The sequence below is a fragment of the Furipterus horrens genome, unplaced genomic scaffold (genome assembly GCF_987537825.1).
Source record: "Furipterus horrens unplaced genomic scaffold, mFurHor1.1.pri manual_scaffold_11, whole genome shotgun sequence".
Lineage (NCBI taxonomy): Eukaryota > Metazoa > Chordata > Mammalia > Chiroptera > Furipteridae > Furipterus > Furipterus horrens.
The window spans coordinates 74,386,385-74,401,918 of NW_028327181.1; the positions used below are offsets into that span (position 1 = coordinate 74,386,385).

Genomic DNA, 15,534 nt, shown 5'->3' on the forward strand with positions numbered 1-15,534 from the left:
AGTGAAGACCAATTAGAACATGACATTTTTATAAATTGAGGACTGCCTATGCTGTTGGTTTGTTTTCATTACAAAGCAAGTCATCAGATAAGAACTCAGGTTAAGTGATCTCAGTGGTAATGTTAGCCATCTTGCACCAATGATTTTCACATTGCTGATGTCAGTAAATTTTTATTTTGCCTAAAATGATCATCTAGTTTTCCATGATTTTAGTTTTACTCTTAAGTGTTTTTCTGCTCTCAGATTTATATCTTTTTTTCAGGGAGCCTTATTGTGTTGTTATTTAACTAAATATAGTTCAAGACCATGCATGATAATACATCATTGTTCGTATAGACATTGACATAAAAGTGAATACTTACCCATAAGAAAAATTCTAATTATTCTAGTCAAATTACTGATTGTTATTATCTTGACTATTTTGTTGACGATGTCCACTGCGCAGTATCTAATATGCAGTATTGTTCTATTTTGAAACTTCCCTTAACTGTTCGCACACGTTGCAAATTAAAATTAGTTAAATGCTTAAATGTAAAGCTGGTAGAATATGAAGATTGAAAGCAATCTGAATGTTCCAGAAAGGCTTAATAACATCCTATACATTTATCTCTTTCATGCAGTGACTACATTGCAGCTGAAGGAGGAGTTAATTGACGGAGAGGATTATAATTTCCTCCAAGGAGTGTCTGATCAGGAAAGCAATGGCTCTGCCAACTTCTACATCAAACAAGAGCCCTGAGGTGGCTCAGAAACTGAGGGCGGGAGGGGAAGACTTTTACACAGGACTGATTTGTAATCAATCCAGCTGTACAGTGGGGCTGTTCTACTGGGACATTTTGCTAAACATAGAAAATTTCAGTTCCAGATTTTTCAGGTGGGTGGGGAAACTATTTTAGTCGTGGGGGGAAATTTTTCAATTTATAAAGATGGACAATTTTTGTGTTGTATTTGAAGCTTTTGAAAGAATTTTGTAATATTTTACACGTTTGGATTTATGTGCATTGTTAACAAGAACTGAAATTCTAACTTTTTGGTAAGATTAAAGTTTAGGTAGCAGGATTGAAGGAAATGATTTGAGAAGGATATAGTTGTAAAATGCAAGTGAACTGTCAATACAAATGAACCTTTTTGGTATCTGTTGGGAGATTTGGGGGTTTTCGAAGTTTGGCCAGTCACATCTCCAGCTTCCTTTGCTGCAGAAATATGCAACTGAATCCCCTCATGGAGGGTTCATCACCACATAGATCATGGAAGGGGTAATTAATTCTGCTTGTTGGCGTTTTATTGCAGCCCATTTTAAATGTTTGTACAGAAATTTTTTCATTCTGTGCACATTTATTTGGAGTTCTATATGAAATTGGAAGAACTCTGGATACTTTTATATGTTTTTCTTTAATTAAAAAATGATTGAAATTATCCTAACACTAAAGTGTTAACTGGAATGGTTGACAAGATATACAGAATGTCAGTCTACATGTTGGGGGAGATAGGAAAAAAGCAATATTGTCATAAGTTTATTTAATTTTCCGTACTAAAAAGTACCCTACAACGGGATCTTGATTAGTTCTCTGCCACCTCCCTCCATTTGTGAGATAGTACTTGGAATAACCACACCCCAAAACAGATGTTCTGTATTACCAGGAGATTCAAATTCTAAGTTGCTGAAAGCCAAAATAAGTTTAGATTTCAAAATCATTCCAGCTCTGCTTTTAACTATCCTGGATTTGTTAGAAAATTAATTTGAAAGAGAATTTAATTTTTTGAAATTCCATATATATCTATATAGTATAAACTGTCTTTATTTGTGTTCAGAATTAATTTTAACAGTAATAACTGATTGGACCATTTTGAACATTCCCTTTTTTAAAATTCACATGGCTTCCTTTCAAAAAAGAGGATCTAGGGGTAAATTGGTGAAAGGTTTGCTCTCTGCATTTTCTAACTTTCTGAGTTGTGACTGAATGAGAGAGCTCTAGCGTTTACCAGTGAGGTTCATAAACTAAACTCTCAGGAATTATTGCATCTGTTCTAGAAGTGCTTCTGGGTCTTAGCCTGGCCGCTTCAGAGTGGTAATATTGACCATCTCCTCTGGAATATAGGTAGGGCTAATTAGAAATTAATCAAAATGATTAAACTCTACAGTCCTTCAACCTATGGAATGCTTTAAAAAATGTTAATGGAAAGTCCCAGGAGACCATTTTAGGTAAGATTTTTGTTTGAATTTTAAAATTCATAGAACGTTAAAAACCAGCAATTTATTTTCTAAAATAATGCTCTACTTTTGGGAATAATAGCATTGGTAATACGCACAGGTTTACCTCATTCTATGCAAGAGTGGTTAATAACATAAGGTTTTGTAGTTGCTACTGGAAGTAAAATTTGTTACTTTATAGTGTAAGAATTTATGGAATCGCATGTCAACATTTCTTAATACTGATTCTTTAGGGGCATAAATGTAGATCATATCAATGCCAGGTTGATTCTCATGTGTCAAATATATGTGAATTCAGCTTTTAAATTACTGGATATTTATCTTAAACATTACTGAGAGGGACCTACTGAAATGTGACATCCTCACACTTTCCAAATCTTTAACTTGTAAGGATCTTCCCATAAACTTAGAAGACTTCCAAAGCAAGAGTTACAACAATCTTTATTCTCGGACTCCGTGGGTTAAATCCAGGACTCTGATTTCTTGATACGGGCGCAAGAAGCCAGTTGTATGGCATGCTCTACCAGTACCTTGGGCTTAAGGGCTCTATAGGGAACTGAATAAGTCAGGAGAGATTTGATTTGGAGCCTGGTAATTAGTTCTGTGAAATGCTCATTTGTTTATAAGCTTCCAGTTCTAGAGCAAAACCAGGCTCTGGGTGTTTTTTAATTTCCCACCTACTCATGGTGTTTCTTCTCTTGATCCCATGACCAACAGTTAAAGGTTGGTAAGGACTTCCTACAGTCTAAACACAATCTGAAGCCCTCTTCATTGTCCAGACTTTCACTCCTACTGCCAATGGACAGAAAATAAGTTAATGCAGAGGAGATTTACGTATTAGCCATAACTCCAGTTGTACAACTCAGTAGCCCCATTATCTTTTACGGTTCAAAATGTACTGCTGACCTTGGGTTTGTTTTGTTTTTATTTTTTCCTGTTAGGATTATTTGGGGCTTTTGGTAGTTTAAACTCTTTAACCTTTTCTTTGCTGTGTATGAGGAAAGCTAAAGCTGTTATCAACTTCTTATTCTACGGATACTAACACGGGTTTTCAGTGTTTGTTTGTTTTTATTATTATTAATTTTGCGTGATGTGAATACCCTCTCCCATCAATATTTGTATTATGGTGCTATATATTTGGTAATGATCCTTTACTATTGGGAAGGGATTTTAAAAATACTGTGATTAAATGGGTTTCTTCCTTTGATTTTCATATTTTAAATAAAGCCACAGTCATTTATACAAAAGAAAAGCATCTGTCCCTGGGCAAATCTTTTGAGGACAGAGGTCAAAATAAACTGCATAAGATTTTTACATCATTTCTGTATGTATTTGATATATAGACCAATATCTGTACAAATTTAATCTTTTATTTTCTTGGTAACTTGTGATCATTGAGAAAGTATTTGAAACTTTCTCAGGAAGTGTATATAATGGCGTGAAAAATTCTTCGGAGAAATTTATGTTCCTTTTCATTTTTACCAAATTGCAAATTTTCAGCATGGATGTGAAAGCATTAAAATTATAACTTTGTGTACAAGATGAAAATAATTCACTAAATTTGCCCTTTTTTACACAAAATAAAATGTTAAAAGTTAAGTTGTATTTGAGCAGTTTTTTAATATGCTTTGGTCTTTGGGAGGTTTCTTTTTTTTTATTAAAAATGTCAGGTGCCTTCTATAAGCAATCAGAGGCCCCCGTGAAAGTCACATCAGTTTCTTCCTCACAGAACCCACAGTCTAATAAGGTAAAGCAAGGCCATGAGTGAGAATTCACTACTAGCTGACAAGGAAGGAAGAGGATATAGGTAGATATATGGACAAGATTGCATTTGAGCTGGGGTTTGGGGGACGGAGGGAAAAGGCAAAAACCACAGCAGGAGCAGAGGTGAGTGTGGACCACTTAAAGAGATTTATTTTTATTTTTAATTTTTAACATTTTAAAACAGATCAGAATGTCTGGTTCATTTCATCTCCTTCACTGCCAAACCTGGGGACAAGGACTATTTCAGTTTCTCTACCTTCTCTTTGTGATGACCACGATAGAAAGGTATCTGCTGCATCGGACTTTAAACTTCCCATTCTTTCATCTGGCTGTGAGCTGGAAGTCCGTGTTTTCCTCAGTTTTGTGGGGCATGGCTACTAAGCATCGAGAGTCCCTTGTATTGCTCCAACTGCCCGTGTACTTACTGCCCGAGAGGTCGGGGCCGGGCGTGGTTAAAATCACCTTAGCTAGAACATGATGTTTCACAGTGGCTTGCCTGGCAGGGGACTTTTTTTTTTTTCCTCCCAAGCTCTGTTAATCTCTCAAGCAAAATTCATAGGATATGAATAAATTGTCGCAGTCAGCTAGTGCTCTTTACGTTAAGAGGGAAGACAAAGACTCCCCCTCTACCAGTGACTGAATCTTTGGAAAATTACTCAACTTCTGCAAAAGCAGTTTGTAGAGAATTCTATGATTATAAGAAATAATGAGATGAATTGGGTTTCTTCAGGGGTTGATCTTATCATACTTGAGGAAGAATACACATTCCAAAAAAAGCAGACGTAGAATCTAACTTCTGCCCTGTTTCCTACTTGAAATGCCTTGAACCGTTGCCCTAGTAAGTTGTAATTCCCAGGTTGGCTCTCATTTATACTGTCCCACAAGCTTTGGTATATATATTCTTTAAGTTTTGATATATGTATTTTTCTTTAAACCGTTACATGCCTCTTGGGGAACTGTTTTCGTAATGCACTTCATGTCCAGAATTTTAAGAGCAACAAATGCTTCCCCCAAACAAGTAACTTTAGCACTCTTGTTTATCCAGCGTCCTGAGGTTAGGAGAATAGTGAAACTTTCCCTTTTATAGACTGTAGGGTAACCCTTGAGGCTCAGGTAACCCTTGTTGACCTGTTAGAATGTCAGGCCTCTCAAGCAGGCCAAAATAGGGCTTGCCTACTGCCAACAAATAGATAGAGGTAACCCCACCCCACCCCACCCCACCCCATATAACACAGTTGTTAGGTTCTTAACAATTGCCATGTTATGCAGGTCCATGTTATATTAAACAAAGAACTAGTTCAAAAAGGGGGCTTAGGTTCCAAAAAATTTTTAAAACATACTATTATATCTTTATAATTAAGAGAAATCTTTATTAAAGCAATTTTCATCAAAAGTATTACATATTAACATGAATTAAGTAATGTTTTCTTTGTCATCACTACTAAGCTCCAATAACTGAATGTGTTTTCTTTTTGACAAGATAGCCTCATCCTCTGAACTTTCTTCAGCATTATCTTGATTTCTGTGCTCTACTTGTTGCAAAAAATCTGTTATTTTAGATTGCTTGCTTTAGCTGAGAGATCTTTATAAATTTCGTTATACGGTGCTAAGCACTTTCGAAGTTCTCTCCTAAACTTCGTGCTCCTTTCAGTGCAAGGATCTTCATTTAAGAAATATGACTGACTATTTGGCTAAGTCCAGGCCTTTCTTTATGCTTTTTAGAGTAAACTGTTTAACTTCTTCATTTTCATCAGTGCTGTCATCCCCTAAGTCATCTTGACACATTCCAGATGTCATTTCCACCAAAATGGCTTCATCAGTTTCTTCTACCAGCAGTTCTTGGATGTCTTCTATAGTCATATCGCCAAAACCTTCCCCACCTAAAGACTTAGCAAGTCCTACTATTGCATCCATCCTCTTTTCTGCTGGCTCGATTAGATTTTCACTTTGAATTGACTCTGGCCATATATTTTTCCAACAAGCATTTAATGTTACTGACTTTATTTCTTGGATGGATGAGTTTATTAGATTAATACAGTCCAAAATTTTATCACATTCAGTATTGTACAGGGATTTCCCTAATTTCGTATTATACGTGAGTTTTCCCCCAGGTCTCTAACTATGTTAGAGGGAAATCATGTTATAGAAGTACTGTGTTATACACGGGGTTCCACAATTCTCTTACTGTGTTATACAGGGACACCTGTGATAATGTAAGAGTAATGTATTTTAAATACAGCAGTTGGTGAAAGTAGGTTTACAGTTGTGACTACACGAAACAGTTTATTCTTGTATTATTTTCCATACAAAAAACTGTAAACCTACATTTGCCCACTTATAATCCAGTTACTGTGTTCCAACAAAAGCTTATTGAGAGCATGACATGTTCTGCGTGCGTTGTCCACACACCTCGCTGGCATATAAAATGAGGTCCAAAACCCAATCTTCCTCCAGAAGCAGTACTTTTATTTTTCAGTTTGTTTACATTCAATATTTTTTATTAGTTTCAGGTGTACAGTATAGTGGTTAGACAGTTACATACTTTACAAAGTGGTCTGCCCACTATATCCAGCATCTGGCAACATCCATAGTTATTACAATATTGACTATTCCCTCAGAGGCAGTACCTTTAATCTCACCATAGTCTATCCTTTCTTTCACTTCTACCAAATGAAGTCTTAGCATTCAGTCCTTCCTCTCAGTTCTCACCACTCCAAATTTGACTTCACTTAACCCTGCAAACTCAGAACTTGCTCATGTCACTCAGGAAACTATATAAAGGCAGTCAACCATAGGAGCCAAGAGCATAGAGTCTGAAGCCACCTGCTCAGATTGGAGACAGACACCTTCACTTGTTTCTGTTTCCTCTGAAATGGTGTTGCTGTGGCTGGGTAGCACAGTTGGTAAGAGCATCATCCCCATATGCCAAGGTTGTGGGTTTGATCCTCAGGGCACATAAAAGAATCAAACAATGAATGCATAAATAAGTGGAACAAAAGCTGATGTTTCTAATATAATAAAATGAGTATACTAATACCAACCTCCTAGGAGTTGTGAAGATTAAATTAATTCATGTATGTAAACTTAGGACAGTCCCAGCCAACAGTAAGCACATACTTAACTAATGCTTCAAATCGAAGTACCTCTGCCAATGTACATAAGGATCACAGGGGAGCACACATTAAAATATAGATTCCCCCTCCCTGGCTGGTGTGGCTCAGTGGATTGAGTGCCGGCCTGTGAACCAAAGTGCCGCTGGTTGAATATCCAGTCAGGGCACATGCCTGGGTTGCAGGCCAAGTCCCTAGTTGGGGACATGCGAGAAGCAACCATACATGATGTTTCTCTCCCTCTCTTCATCCCTTTCCCTCTTTTTAAAAATGAATAAATAAAATATTTTAAATATATATAGAGAGAGATCCCAGGCCGACCCCAGAATCTGGAATTTTAGTCACCGAACTACTACTAAACTGTGCTGAAAGCACGTACCATAAACATGAAATTGAAGTTTTTTTAAAGGTTTTATCTATATTTTCTTAATTCCATTATAGTCTTGATTTTTCCCTCTTTGCCCCCTCCACTCAGCCCACTCCTCACTCCCCCAGTCAATCCCCACTCCATTGTCCATGACCATGGGTCATTCATACGTGTTCTTTGACTAATCCCTTCCCCTTCGTTCTCAAGATTTTATCTTTAGAGCGAGGGAGGGAGAAAAGGAAACATTATCAGCTGGTTGCATCTCACACGCTCTCAACCGGGAACCTGGCTCACAACTCAGGGATGTGCCCTGACCTGGAATCCAACCTGCAACCTTTCAGTTCACAGGGCAATACCCAACACACATGAGCCATACCAGTCAGGGCTAAATTTTAAATTGGAAACTAATTTAGAAAATGTTAAATTTAATTGACTTGTAATTATATCAAGCTCAGTATATTTGTCATCATGTGTAGCAGTATGCATTAAAAATTAATATTTTTTGATTCCCAGTCAGGGCACATGACTAGGTTGCACATCAGGTCCCCAGTTGGGGGCACAAGTGAGAGGCAACCACACAATGATGTTTCTCTCCCTCTCTTTCTCCTTTCCCCTCTCTCTAAATATAAATAATTTGTTAAAGGGTTTAACTATTTTAATGTAATATTTATTTTTTTATTTTTTTAAGAGAGGGAGAGAAACGATGTGTGGTTGCCTCTCGCATGCCCCAGCCAGGGTCCTGGCCTGCAACCTAGGCATGTGCCCTGACTGGGAATCAAACCACTGACCCTTTGGTTCGCAGGCCGGCACGCAGTCCACTGAACCACACCAGCCAGGGCAAAAATGTAATATTTATAAAACAAAAAAAGCCAAATAAATAAAAAAATGTGTAACACGAGTCTTTCATATGGAAGTGACATCTAGCTTTCACCAGTTTTGTAACAGAATAGATATTCATAGAACCATTTCTAGAATCTCAAATTTTTAAGACAGCCTTCCAGTGATCAGTGCCAACCCAGCAAAATAAACCTTAAAAGCAGAGAAAATAAATTTTGTAACCACTCACTGCTCTGCCCCAGGCAACAGGCATATTTTACGCCAAGGGAGAAAGCAGTAGGGTTGTGCAGCATATTTGTGTACCAGCAGTAGGCCAGGCAGTCGGTTAACTCCTTTCTATACATTATCTTATTTAATCCTACATTGCAGTGATCTCATTTTACAGATGTCTTTAGGCTTCCATTTCCTCATATATAACTTGCCCAGTCAGCAATCAACAAAAATGTACATCTGGTTGACAGTATGTTTCACTATCAAGTTTAAACAAATTCTTTGTACAGAAGCACATATTTCTGCATCAGCTAAGAGGCCGGGGTATTTATTGTTATATCGTTACTGGTTTCCTTAGATAGAGTACTAGTGTGCTACATGTGGTCCTCTTCAGCCTCTCTACTTTCACACCTAGAATCTTGGAAGCATACCAAGGTGCTAAGAAGGATCAGCTCATTCTTCCATAATAAGCAGGGTTAATTAGTTCTCAGTAATGCTACTCCAGCCAGGGGACAAAGTCACTTCGTCCTGCGTACAAAGTAAACACAGAACACTGCACCCAGTTTCCAAAGGCTTTATTGGTAAATATACTTTAGAAAAGAAAGGTCGATCCTATTGCTTCCAAGTCAACGGAATAGAGTTGTGTCCAGGGACACATCTAAGCGGCGCCGAAGGGGACCAATGCTGTGTCCACCTCTTATTCATAGATCCAGTCAAAAGCACAAGACTTGTAGTCAATCAATTCTTCGGGCTTAAACCATAGGCTGATTTCTCTCTCAGCACTTTTTACTGAATCACTGCCGTGAATGATGTTCCTAAGAAAAAACAAATTCTAGTTACCACATTTCAAAGAGCAAAAGTCTGTTTAACAGATAAAGCAAAGGACAACCACTACAGACCTTTTTAGCCAAATTGCCACTTGAAGCATAAAACTCCCCCACAGTATTTCCTCTTAAAAGCAATCATAAAAGTACTTAGTCAAAAGCATCCATTGGTTCAACTTTATTATGCTTCCAAGTTTCCCACCTTTGAAATATTACTTGTAGCCCTGTCTGGTGTGGCTCAGTGGATTGAGCACAGGCCTGTAACCTAAAACGTTGCCAGTTTGATTCCCAGGGAGGGCACATGCCTGGGTTGAGGGCCAGGTCCCCAGTTGAGGGTGTGTGAGGCAACCGATTGATGTATCTCTTGCACATGGATGTTTCTCTTCCTCTTTCTCACTCCCTTCCCCTCTCTAAAAAGTAAATAAATAAAATCTTCAAAAAAAACAAAAAGAAAGATATTACTTGTACCCCAAGGCCCTGGCTGGTGTGGCTCAGTGGATTGGGCACCAGTCTGCAAACCTAAAGGTCACTGGTTCAAGTCCAGGTCAGGGTACATGCCTGGGTTTCAGACCTGGTCCCCGGTTGCAGGCATGCGAGAAAGAAGCAACATCTCTCATGCATTGATGTTTCTCTCCCACCCTCCCTCCCCCTTTCTAAAAATAAATAAAATATGGAAAAAAAAATTCTGTACCACAAAACATTCCTTCTCCAATTTTGAAAAATACAGGAAGAGTCAAACCAGCACAGACCAAAACCCAAACTAGACATGATGTATTCATTATCAATGGCATTTTCTGTTGAATTTTCTTAACACTAATTTACAAAGCCCAAACAAGACATTCATGCTTATTGACAATCCCTTTATTCCATTGGAATCTATTAACTCTGAAGTTTTGGTACAGATTTTGTACAGGTGAGGGGCCCAAAAGGTTAAGTGACAGATCCATGGACATAATGCCACAAATAGCAAAGCCGAGACTAGTGCCCTTTCCCCACGCTTTCTGCTATCACATGCAGCTCCTTCATGCAGCGTCTTGGTTAAAATTTGAAGTAGCAAGTAGCCTAGGGAAATAGCTATTTAAAAACACTTGAATCTGATGATAATTACCACCTAATTTAGAACGTCAAATTCTTCTAAAATTGGGATAGGCCAAAAAATGTTTTATACCCCATTTAAATGACTTTGAGGAAGTCACAGGCACCCCTTAGGACTTACCTGCCAACTTGAATGCAAAAGTCTCCGCGAATGGTGCCTGGCTTAGAATCTGCTGGATTGGTCTCCCCAAGCATCAGCCTCCCGGTCTTCACCACATTCAGCCCCTCCCAGACCTTGACAGTAAGGAAAAGGAATCGCATCAGGTCTGCCATTCAGGACCATAAGGAACAAACACTTCCTACCTAACAGCCCCCATCAATCAGACCAATCAGAGACACGAGTATCAGCTAACCCCAGTAGACAGTAGGGGTCCTACATAAAATACTCCATACTCCACCTCAAGGGTATTGCTCGGGTACAGAGAAAAGATCCACCCAACTCGACAACTGTCCACTGAGATAAAGATAAACGATACTAAAGAATCCTTACGCAGCCACAAACACTGAGAAGAAGGTGATTAAAAGAGTACAGAAAAATGATCTAATTGGAACAGAATCAGTGAGAAGGGCATCACAGAAAATGTTAGAGCAAGAGCTGGCAAAGACTGATATGAAAGGGGAAAGAGTATTCCAGGGAAGAACAAAGAAGGAAAGGTCATCCTCACGGAATAGGAAGTAGATCTACTTTCTCAACAATTTAGTGGCTCCCTTTCGTACCCTCTACTTCTAGTCTCTTTACTCCTGATTGGACATTAAGCAACAGGAAGAAATAAGACTGCTTTGCTTCCATCTTGGGATTACTCAGAAAGTTCTCTAAGCTCTAATTCACCTTCCTTTTTCTTCCCAAGCTCCTCGTTGCTCTGTTAACTAAACTCCTGCAGTCTCCTCTGTAAAACAAGGAATTTGGAGTTGCTGGGGAAGATGTCTAAAAAATGGCACACAGTCATTGACCAAGGCCTGTTACTTTCAGTTTTCATATTCCTTGGTTTCCCTTCCTCACCAACAAGCACTTACCATGGCCACCACAGGCCCCGAGTTCATGTACTTCACCAGCCCAGGGTAGAATGGGCGGTCTTTCAGGTCAATGTAGTGCTGCTTCAGGAGTTCCTCAGAGGCCTGGCATTGAAGAAGAGGTATCAATAAACAACTAAACTGGAAAGACTGGAATACGGCTCTATTCCCTTCTCAGAACCTCCCACTAACATGGCAGCATCTCTAAAAGTTCAATGCAGGCCCTGGCTGGTGTGGCTCAGTGGATGGAGTGCCAGCCTAAGAAGCGAAAAGTTTGCCGGTTCCATTCTCAGTCAGGGAACATGCCTGTGTGTAGGGCAGGTGCCCAGTTGGGAGCATGAGAGAGGCAACTGATCAATGTATCTCTTGCACATTGATGTTTCTCTCTTTCTCTCTCCTTTCCCCTCTCTCTAAAAAAATTAAGTAAATAAAATCTTTAAATAAATAAATAAAGTCCAATTTAGTATTTTAGCCCGCATTCGTATGGTGTTTATATTTAAAAAAAAAAAAAAAAAAAAAGAATCCCATCCAGCCCTGGCCAGTGTTGCATACACCAAAGGTTGCAGGTTTGATTCCCAGTCAGGGAACATAACAACTATGTCGTGTGTTCAGTCCCCGGTCAGGCACATATGGGGGGCAACCGATGGATGTTTATCTCTCATATCAATGTTTCTCTCTCTCTCTCTCCCCCTCCTCTTTCTCTCTAAAATCAATGAACATATTTTTTTAAATCCCAGAAACCATGAAACTGACCCTATTTTACCAAAAGATTGTTCTGCTCATGACGACAGCCACATAATATCAATGACGTTTTGGATGTTATCCTTAAAGTAGGTGGTTTGAGCATCTGGATTTAGGGAGATAGCGTCTGATGCAATTAAAAGAAATGTGCCAAATGGAGGTCCTATCAGACTCCTCTGGACCTTCAGAACAACCGTTTAAACATTTTAGATGTTAACTGAGAACATTCTCCTCTTCACTGATGAGCTTCATTAAAATTTCAGTACTTAGATACTTATCCGTTAAGGTCCAGATCTGTGTGCCCCAAATTGAATGTGGGAAACACAATTACTGTCCTACGGCAAAGGGAGCCTGCAGAGAAAGGAAGACCCCACCTAAAACCTCATCTCAGAATCGCTGGCTAAAACACAAAAGGATTCCAAGCTTCCCACTGGGGCACAGGTAAGACCCACGTGCGCCAAGGTAAGGGGCCTGGGGCGCTGGCTTTCCTCACTCTCTGCTGCCCCCCAGCGACGGATGGGCAGGCGACAGTCCCATGCAGCCGCAAGAAGGAAGCCTGTCCCGGCAGGAGTCACGTTACCTACCCTTAACCTTTCCAAGGGCGTCTGTGCTCCCGGGTCTCCGGGAAGAGTCAGAGGGCAGAGGGTACAGGGGAGAGCAAAGGGATTCCCACGGGGGCAAAAGTAGCAATGGGGGACTCCGATCGGACGAGACGCGTACAAGACGCTGCCGGGACGCAAAACCCCCTGCGACCTAGCTACTGAGGGGGACGGGGGCGCGTACCCGAAGGAACTTCATGGCCACGAGGCGGAACCCCTTCTGCTCGAAGCGCTTGATGATTTCGCCCACCAGGCCGCGTTGCACGCCGTCCGGCTTGATGGCGATGAAGGTGCGCTCCGTGTTGGCCATGATCCTGCGGACAAGGAGTCCGGTAAGGGTCCTGGGGCCACGCTGGCACAGGCCGAGCCGGTCCCCTCCCCCCGACCCCGCGCCCCGGACCCGGAAACCCACGAGGACGCGCCCCCCACCCCGGCCGCGGGCCAGCCCCACTGCAGCGCACCCGCCGCCGCGCGACACGTGGCTGCCCGGATGCCTCCGCCTTGCCCCGGCCCGCTGCCCCGCTGCAATCCCCCAAGGCCCACGGAGGGCTGCGCCAGGGTCCCGGGGGCGCAGAGCCCGGGGCTCCCGCTCGGGCCCGGCACAGAGGCCTGCGGGGACAAGGGGTGCCTGAAACCGGGATCCGCCCTACGCGACACCAGCTGGTGAGGAGACCCAGGGTAAAGGGGGTGAAAAGCGTAGGAAAGGAGGGGAAAAGCATCCCCATTGCCTTACCGAGAAGTGGGTGGGCGGGTGGGCGACGGCTGCGCTGTGCTGCTGAGCCGGAGCGGAGACCTGTAGCGACCACCCGAGCCGAGAGTCGCCCGCGAGGGAGGGGCGCGTGGCGGCCACACCCCGGAGGGCCTAGCTGCCCAACCCGGGAGGCCAGACGCTGCTGCCGGCGGCCTCTGTCCACGCCCCGGGTTTGCCAGTGAGGGCTCGGGGGCAGGAAGTGATTTCTTCTCCACCTAGATGTCATAGGAGTAAAACTAGGCACGACGAAATGCCCCACACGCACACACGGACACACATTGAGCTTTCTTTCCTCCCTCTCATGCACCCACCAGTCCCTAACTTCCTACCTGTAAAACCCAGTTTTCCCCTTCCCTCGCCTCTGCTGGAGCCCGGGTTCAAGGCCTCCGCCTCCCTCCCCAAACTGGCAGCCTCCCAGCGGGGCTCAGCCTACCATCTCCGCCCACGGAGCCTCCCTCAGCGCCCTCCTCCAGCACCCATCAGACTCTCCGTCCTGCTCTGATGACCTCCCCATGGCAGGTGGTATTCCAGCCCCTAAGGAAGACTCCCCGTGCTTTCCACAGTATGCTCTGCTCCCTCCTGCCTGTCTCCCTCCAACCCATCCCCACCTTTCCAGCCCCGAATAGCTGCTCCGTTCCCACCCAAAGATGAAGATCTGTGCGCCTGGCCAGCAGGATTGTGTGGTCGGGTTATCCACGGCAGCCTGAGACACACCCTTTACAAGATTCTTGACTCCCGTAGAAATCAGACCTGCCTGCCGTCTGTTTGCACAATTCCCACCTCCTCTCCCACCCTTTGGTGGTTAGTGCCGTTTCCCTGGGGAAGTCAGCAAGCCCCTCCTCTCCGCAGTTACTGACACCCCCCAGCAGTCATTCTCTGGTCAGAGCCCCTGTCTCTCCCTCCAGGGTGGTGAGCTGACCGCAGGAGTGGAGTCACCACCCTAGTGGTCTGGACACTGTGTTTCTCATCTGTAACCGGTGGAGGAGCTGTTTGGCCCTGGTTGGGTCACTCCTAATACATCCTGTGGTACCGTCAGGAACCACCTCTACCTTCTGCCCTCCTTTCCCTACTGGAACTGAGTCCCCTACCTCATCACCAGCCCTACTTACCCACTTGAACTTTTTTAAAGCTATATTGAGGCATATTTGACAAATACAATATGTATGTATTTAAGATATACAAGTATAATTTGATGTTCTAATATACATACAGGGTAGGTCTATAGTTGTTCATATGGAAACAGACATGCAGGTTATGGTTATTACAATAGCTTTATTAACTGTTTTGCATGCTCACAACTATAAACCTACTTTTGCTAACCCCTATATGCATTAAATGATCATCAACATAAATATCACTTAACATCGTTATTATTTTCTTTCTTTGGGAGGTGTATAGTGAGAGTATGTAAGATCTACCCTCTTAGCAAATTTATTTTTTCTTTGTTTCTTCTAAATTTTTGTTTTAGCAAATTTCAGGTAAACAATACATTCATTATACAGTGCTGTGAATTATAGTCATAACACTGTACATTAGATCCCCAGCTTAGACATTTAAATAAAATAGTAAACTTCCATTGACCTCTGTTAAAGCAACCAAGTGAATGTCCTAACAAATCAAAGCTACTTACAAGATTTCTTCTGCTTTTTTTGAGGCCATCCCAGGGACCCAGGCTCACGATCCACATAGCTCTTCTGCTTTGTTGTAGTTACAACTCCCACTCCCCCATGCACAGAGTCCCTGAGAGCTGCTCAAGAGCAGGAGGGACACCTTTTATTTCCAATCAACCCTCTGCACCCAGGACAGTGTTGGCAACTAGGGGTTCAGAATGAGTTACCCCAAGATGTGCTTCTGTGGTATGTGGATGGTTTTGAGCTAAAGGCAACTTTAGCTGAGGGCTTAAGAGAAATTTTTGCCTCTCCTTTAACTACCTAGAACTGAATTAAGGGCCTTGCCGATAATAAGAGATTATCAGAGGTAACCTCATTTGATCTACCTATGGCAGGGTAAACT

At 42.0% G+C, this 15,534-nt stretch overlaps 2 protein-coding genes across 5 annotated transcripts in view; one reads left to right on the forward strand and one right to left on the reverse strand.

Moving 5' to 3' along the window:
• Positions 1-3,811, forward strand: part of MBTD1 (mbt domain containing 1) — a 61,255-nt gene extending 57,444 nt beyond the window's left edge. For all 4 annotated transcript variants that reach the window (XM_090257688.1, XM_090257687.1, XM_090257689.1 and 1 more), the window contains one exon: positions 621-3,811. In XM_090257688.1, coding sequence (XP_090113814.1) covers positions 621-739 — 119 coding nt within the window. In that variant the 3' untranslated portion in view covers positions 740-3,811. The remainder of the gene's footprint in view (positions 1-620) is intronic.
• A 5,248-nt stretch (positions 3,812-9,059) lies between these two features.
• LOC149998235 (nucleoside diphosphate kinase B) lies at positions 9,060-13,646 on the reverse strand. The gene is made up of 5 exons (XM_090292385.1): positions 13,504-13,646; positions 12,955-13,084; positions 11,434-11,535; positions 10,541-10,653; positions 9,060-9,315 (listed from the first exon to the last, which is right to left on the reverse strand). The coding sequence occupies exons 2-5, from the start codon at positions 13,078-13,080 to the stop codon at positions 9,198-9,200; spliced, it is 459 nt and encodes a 152-aa protein (XP_090148511.1). The 5' UTR covers positions 13,081-13,084; positions 13,504-13,646; the 3' UTR covers positions 9,060-9,197.
• Between the last annotated feature and the right edge of the window lie 1,888 nt (positions 13,647-15,534).

Bases quoted from the DNA above. Each gene is read 5' to 3' on its own strand.
- LOC149998235 (XM_090292385.1), bottom strand. From the start codon at position 13,080: ATGGCCAACACGGAGCGCACCTTCATCGCCATCAAGCCGGACGGCGTG. The intron at 10,654-11,433 runs GTAAGTGCTTGT...CTTACTGTCAAG, and splicing joins CGGGGCCTGTGGTGGCCATG to GTCTGGGAGGGGCTGAATGT. The intron at 9,316-10,540 runs GTAAGTCCTAAG...GTTTTTTCTTAG, and splicing joins TTTTGCATTCAAGTTGGCAG to GAACATCATTCACGGCAGTG.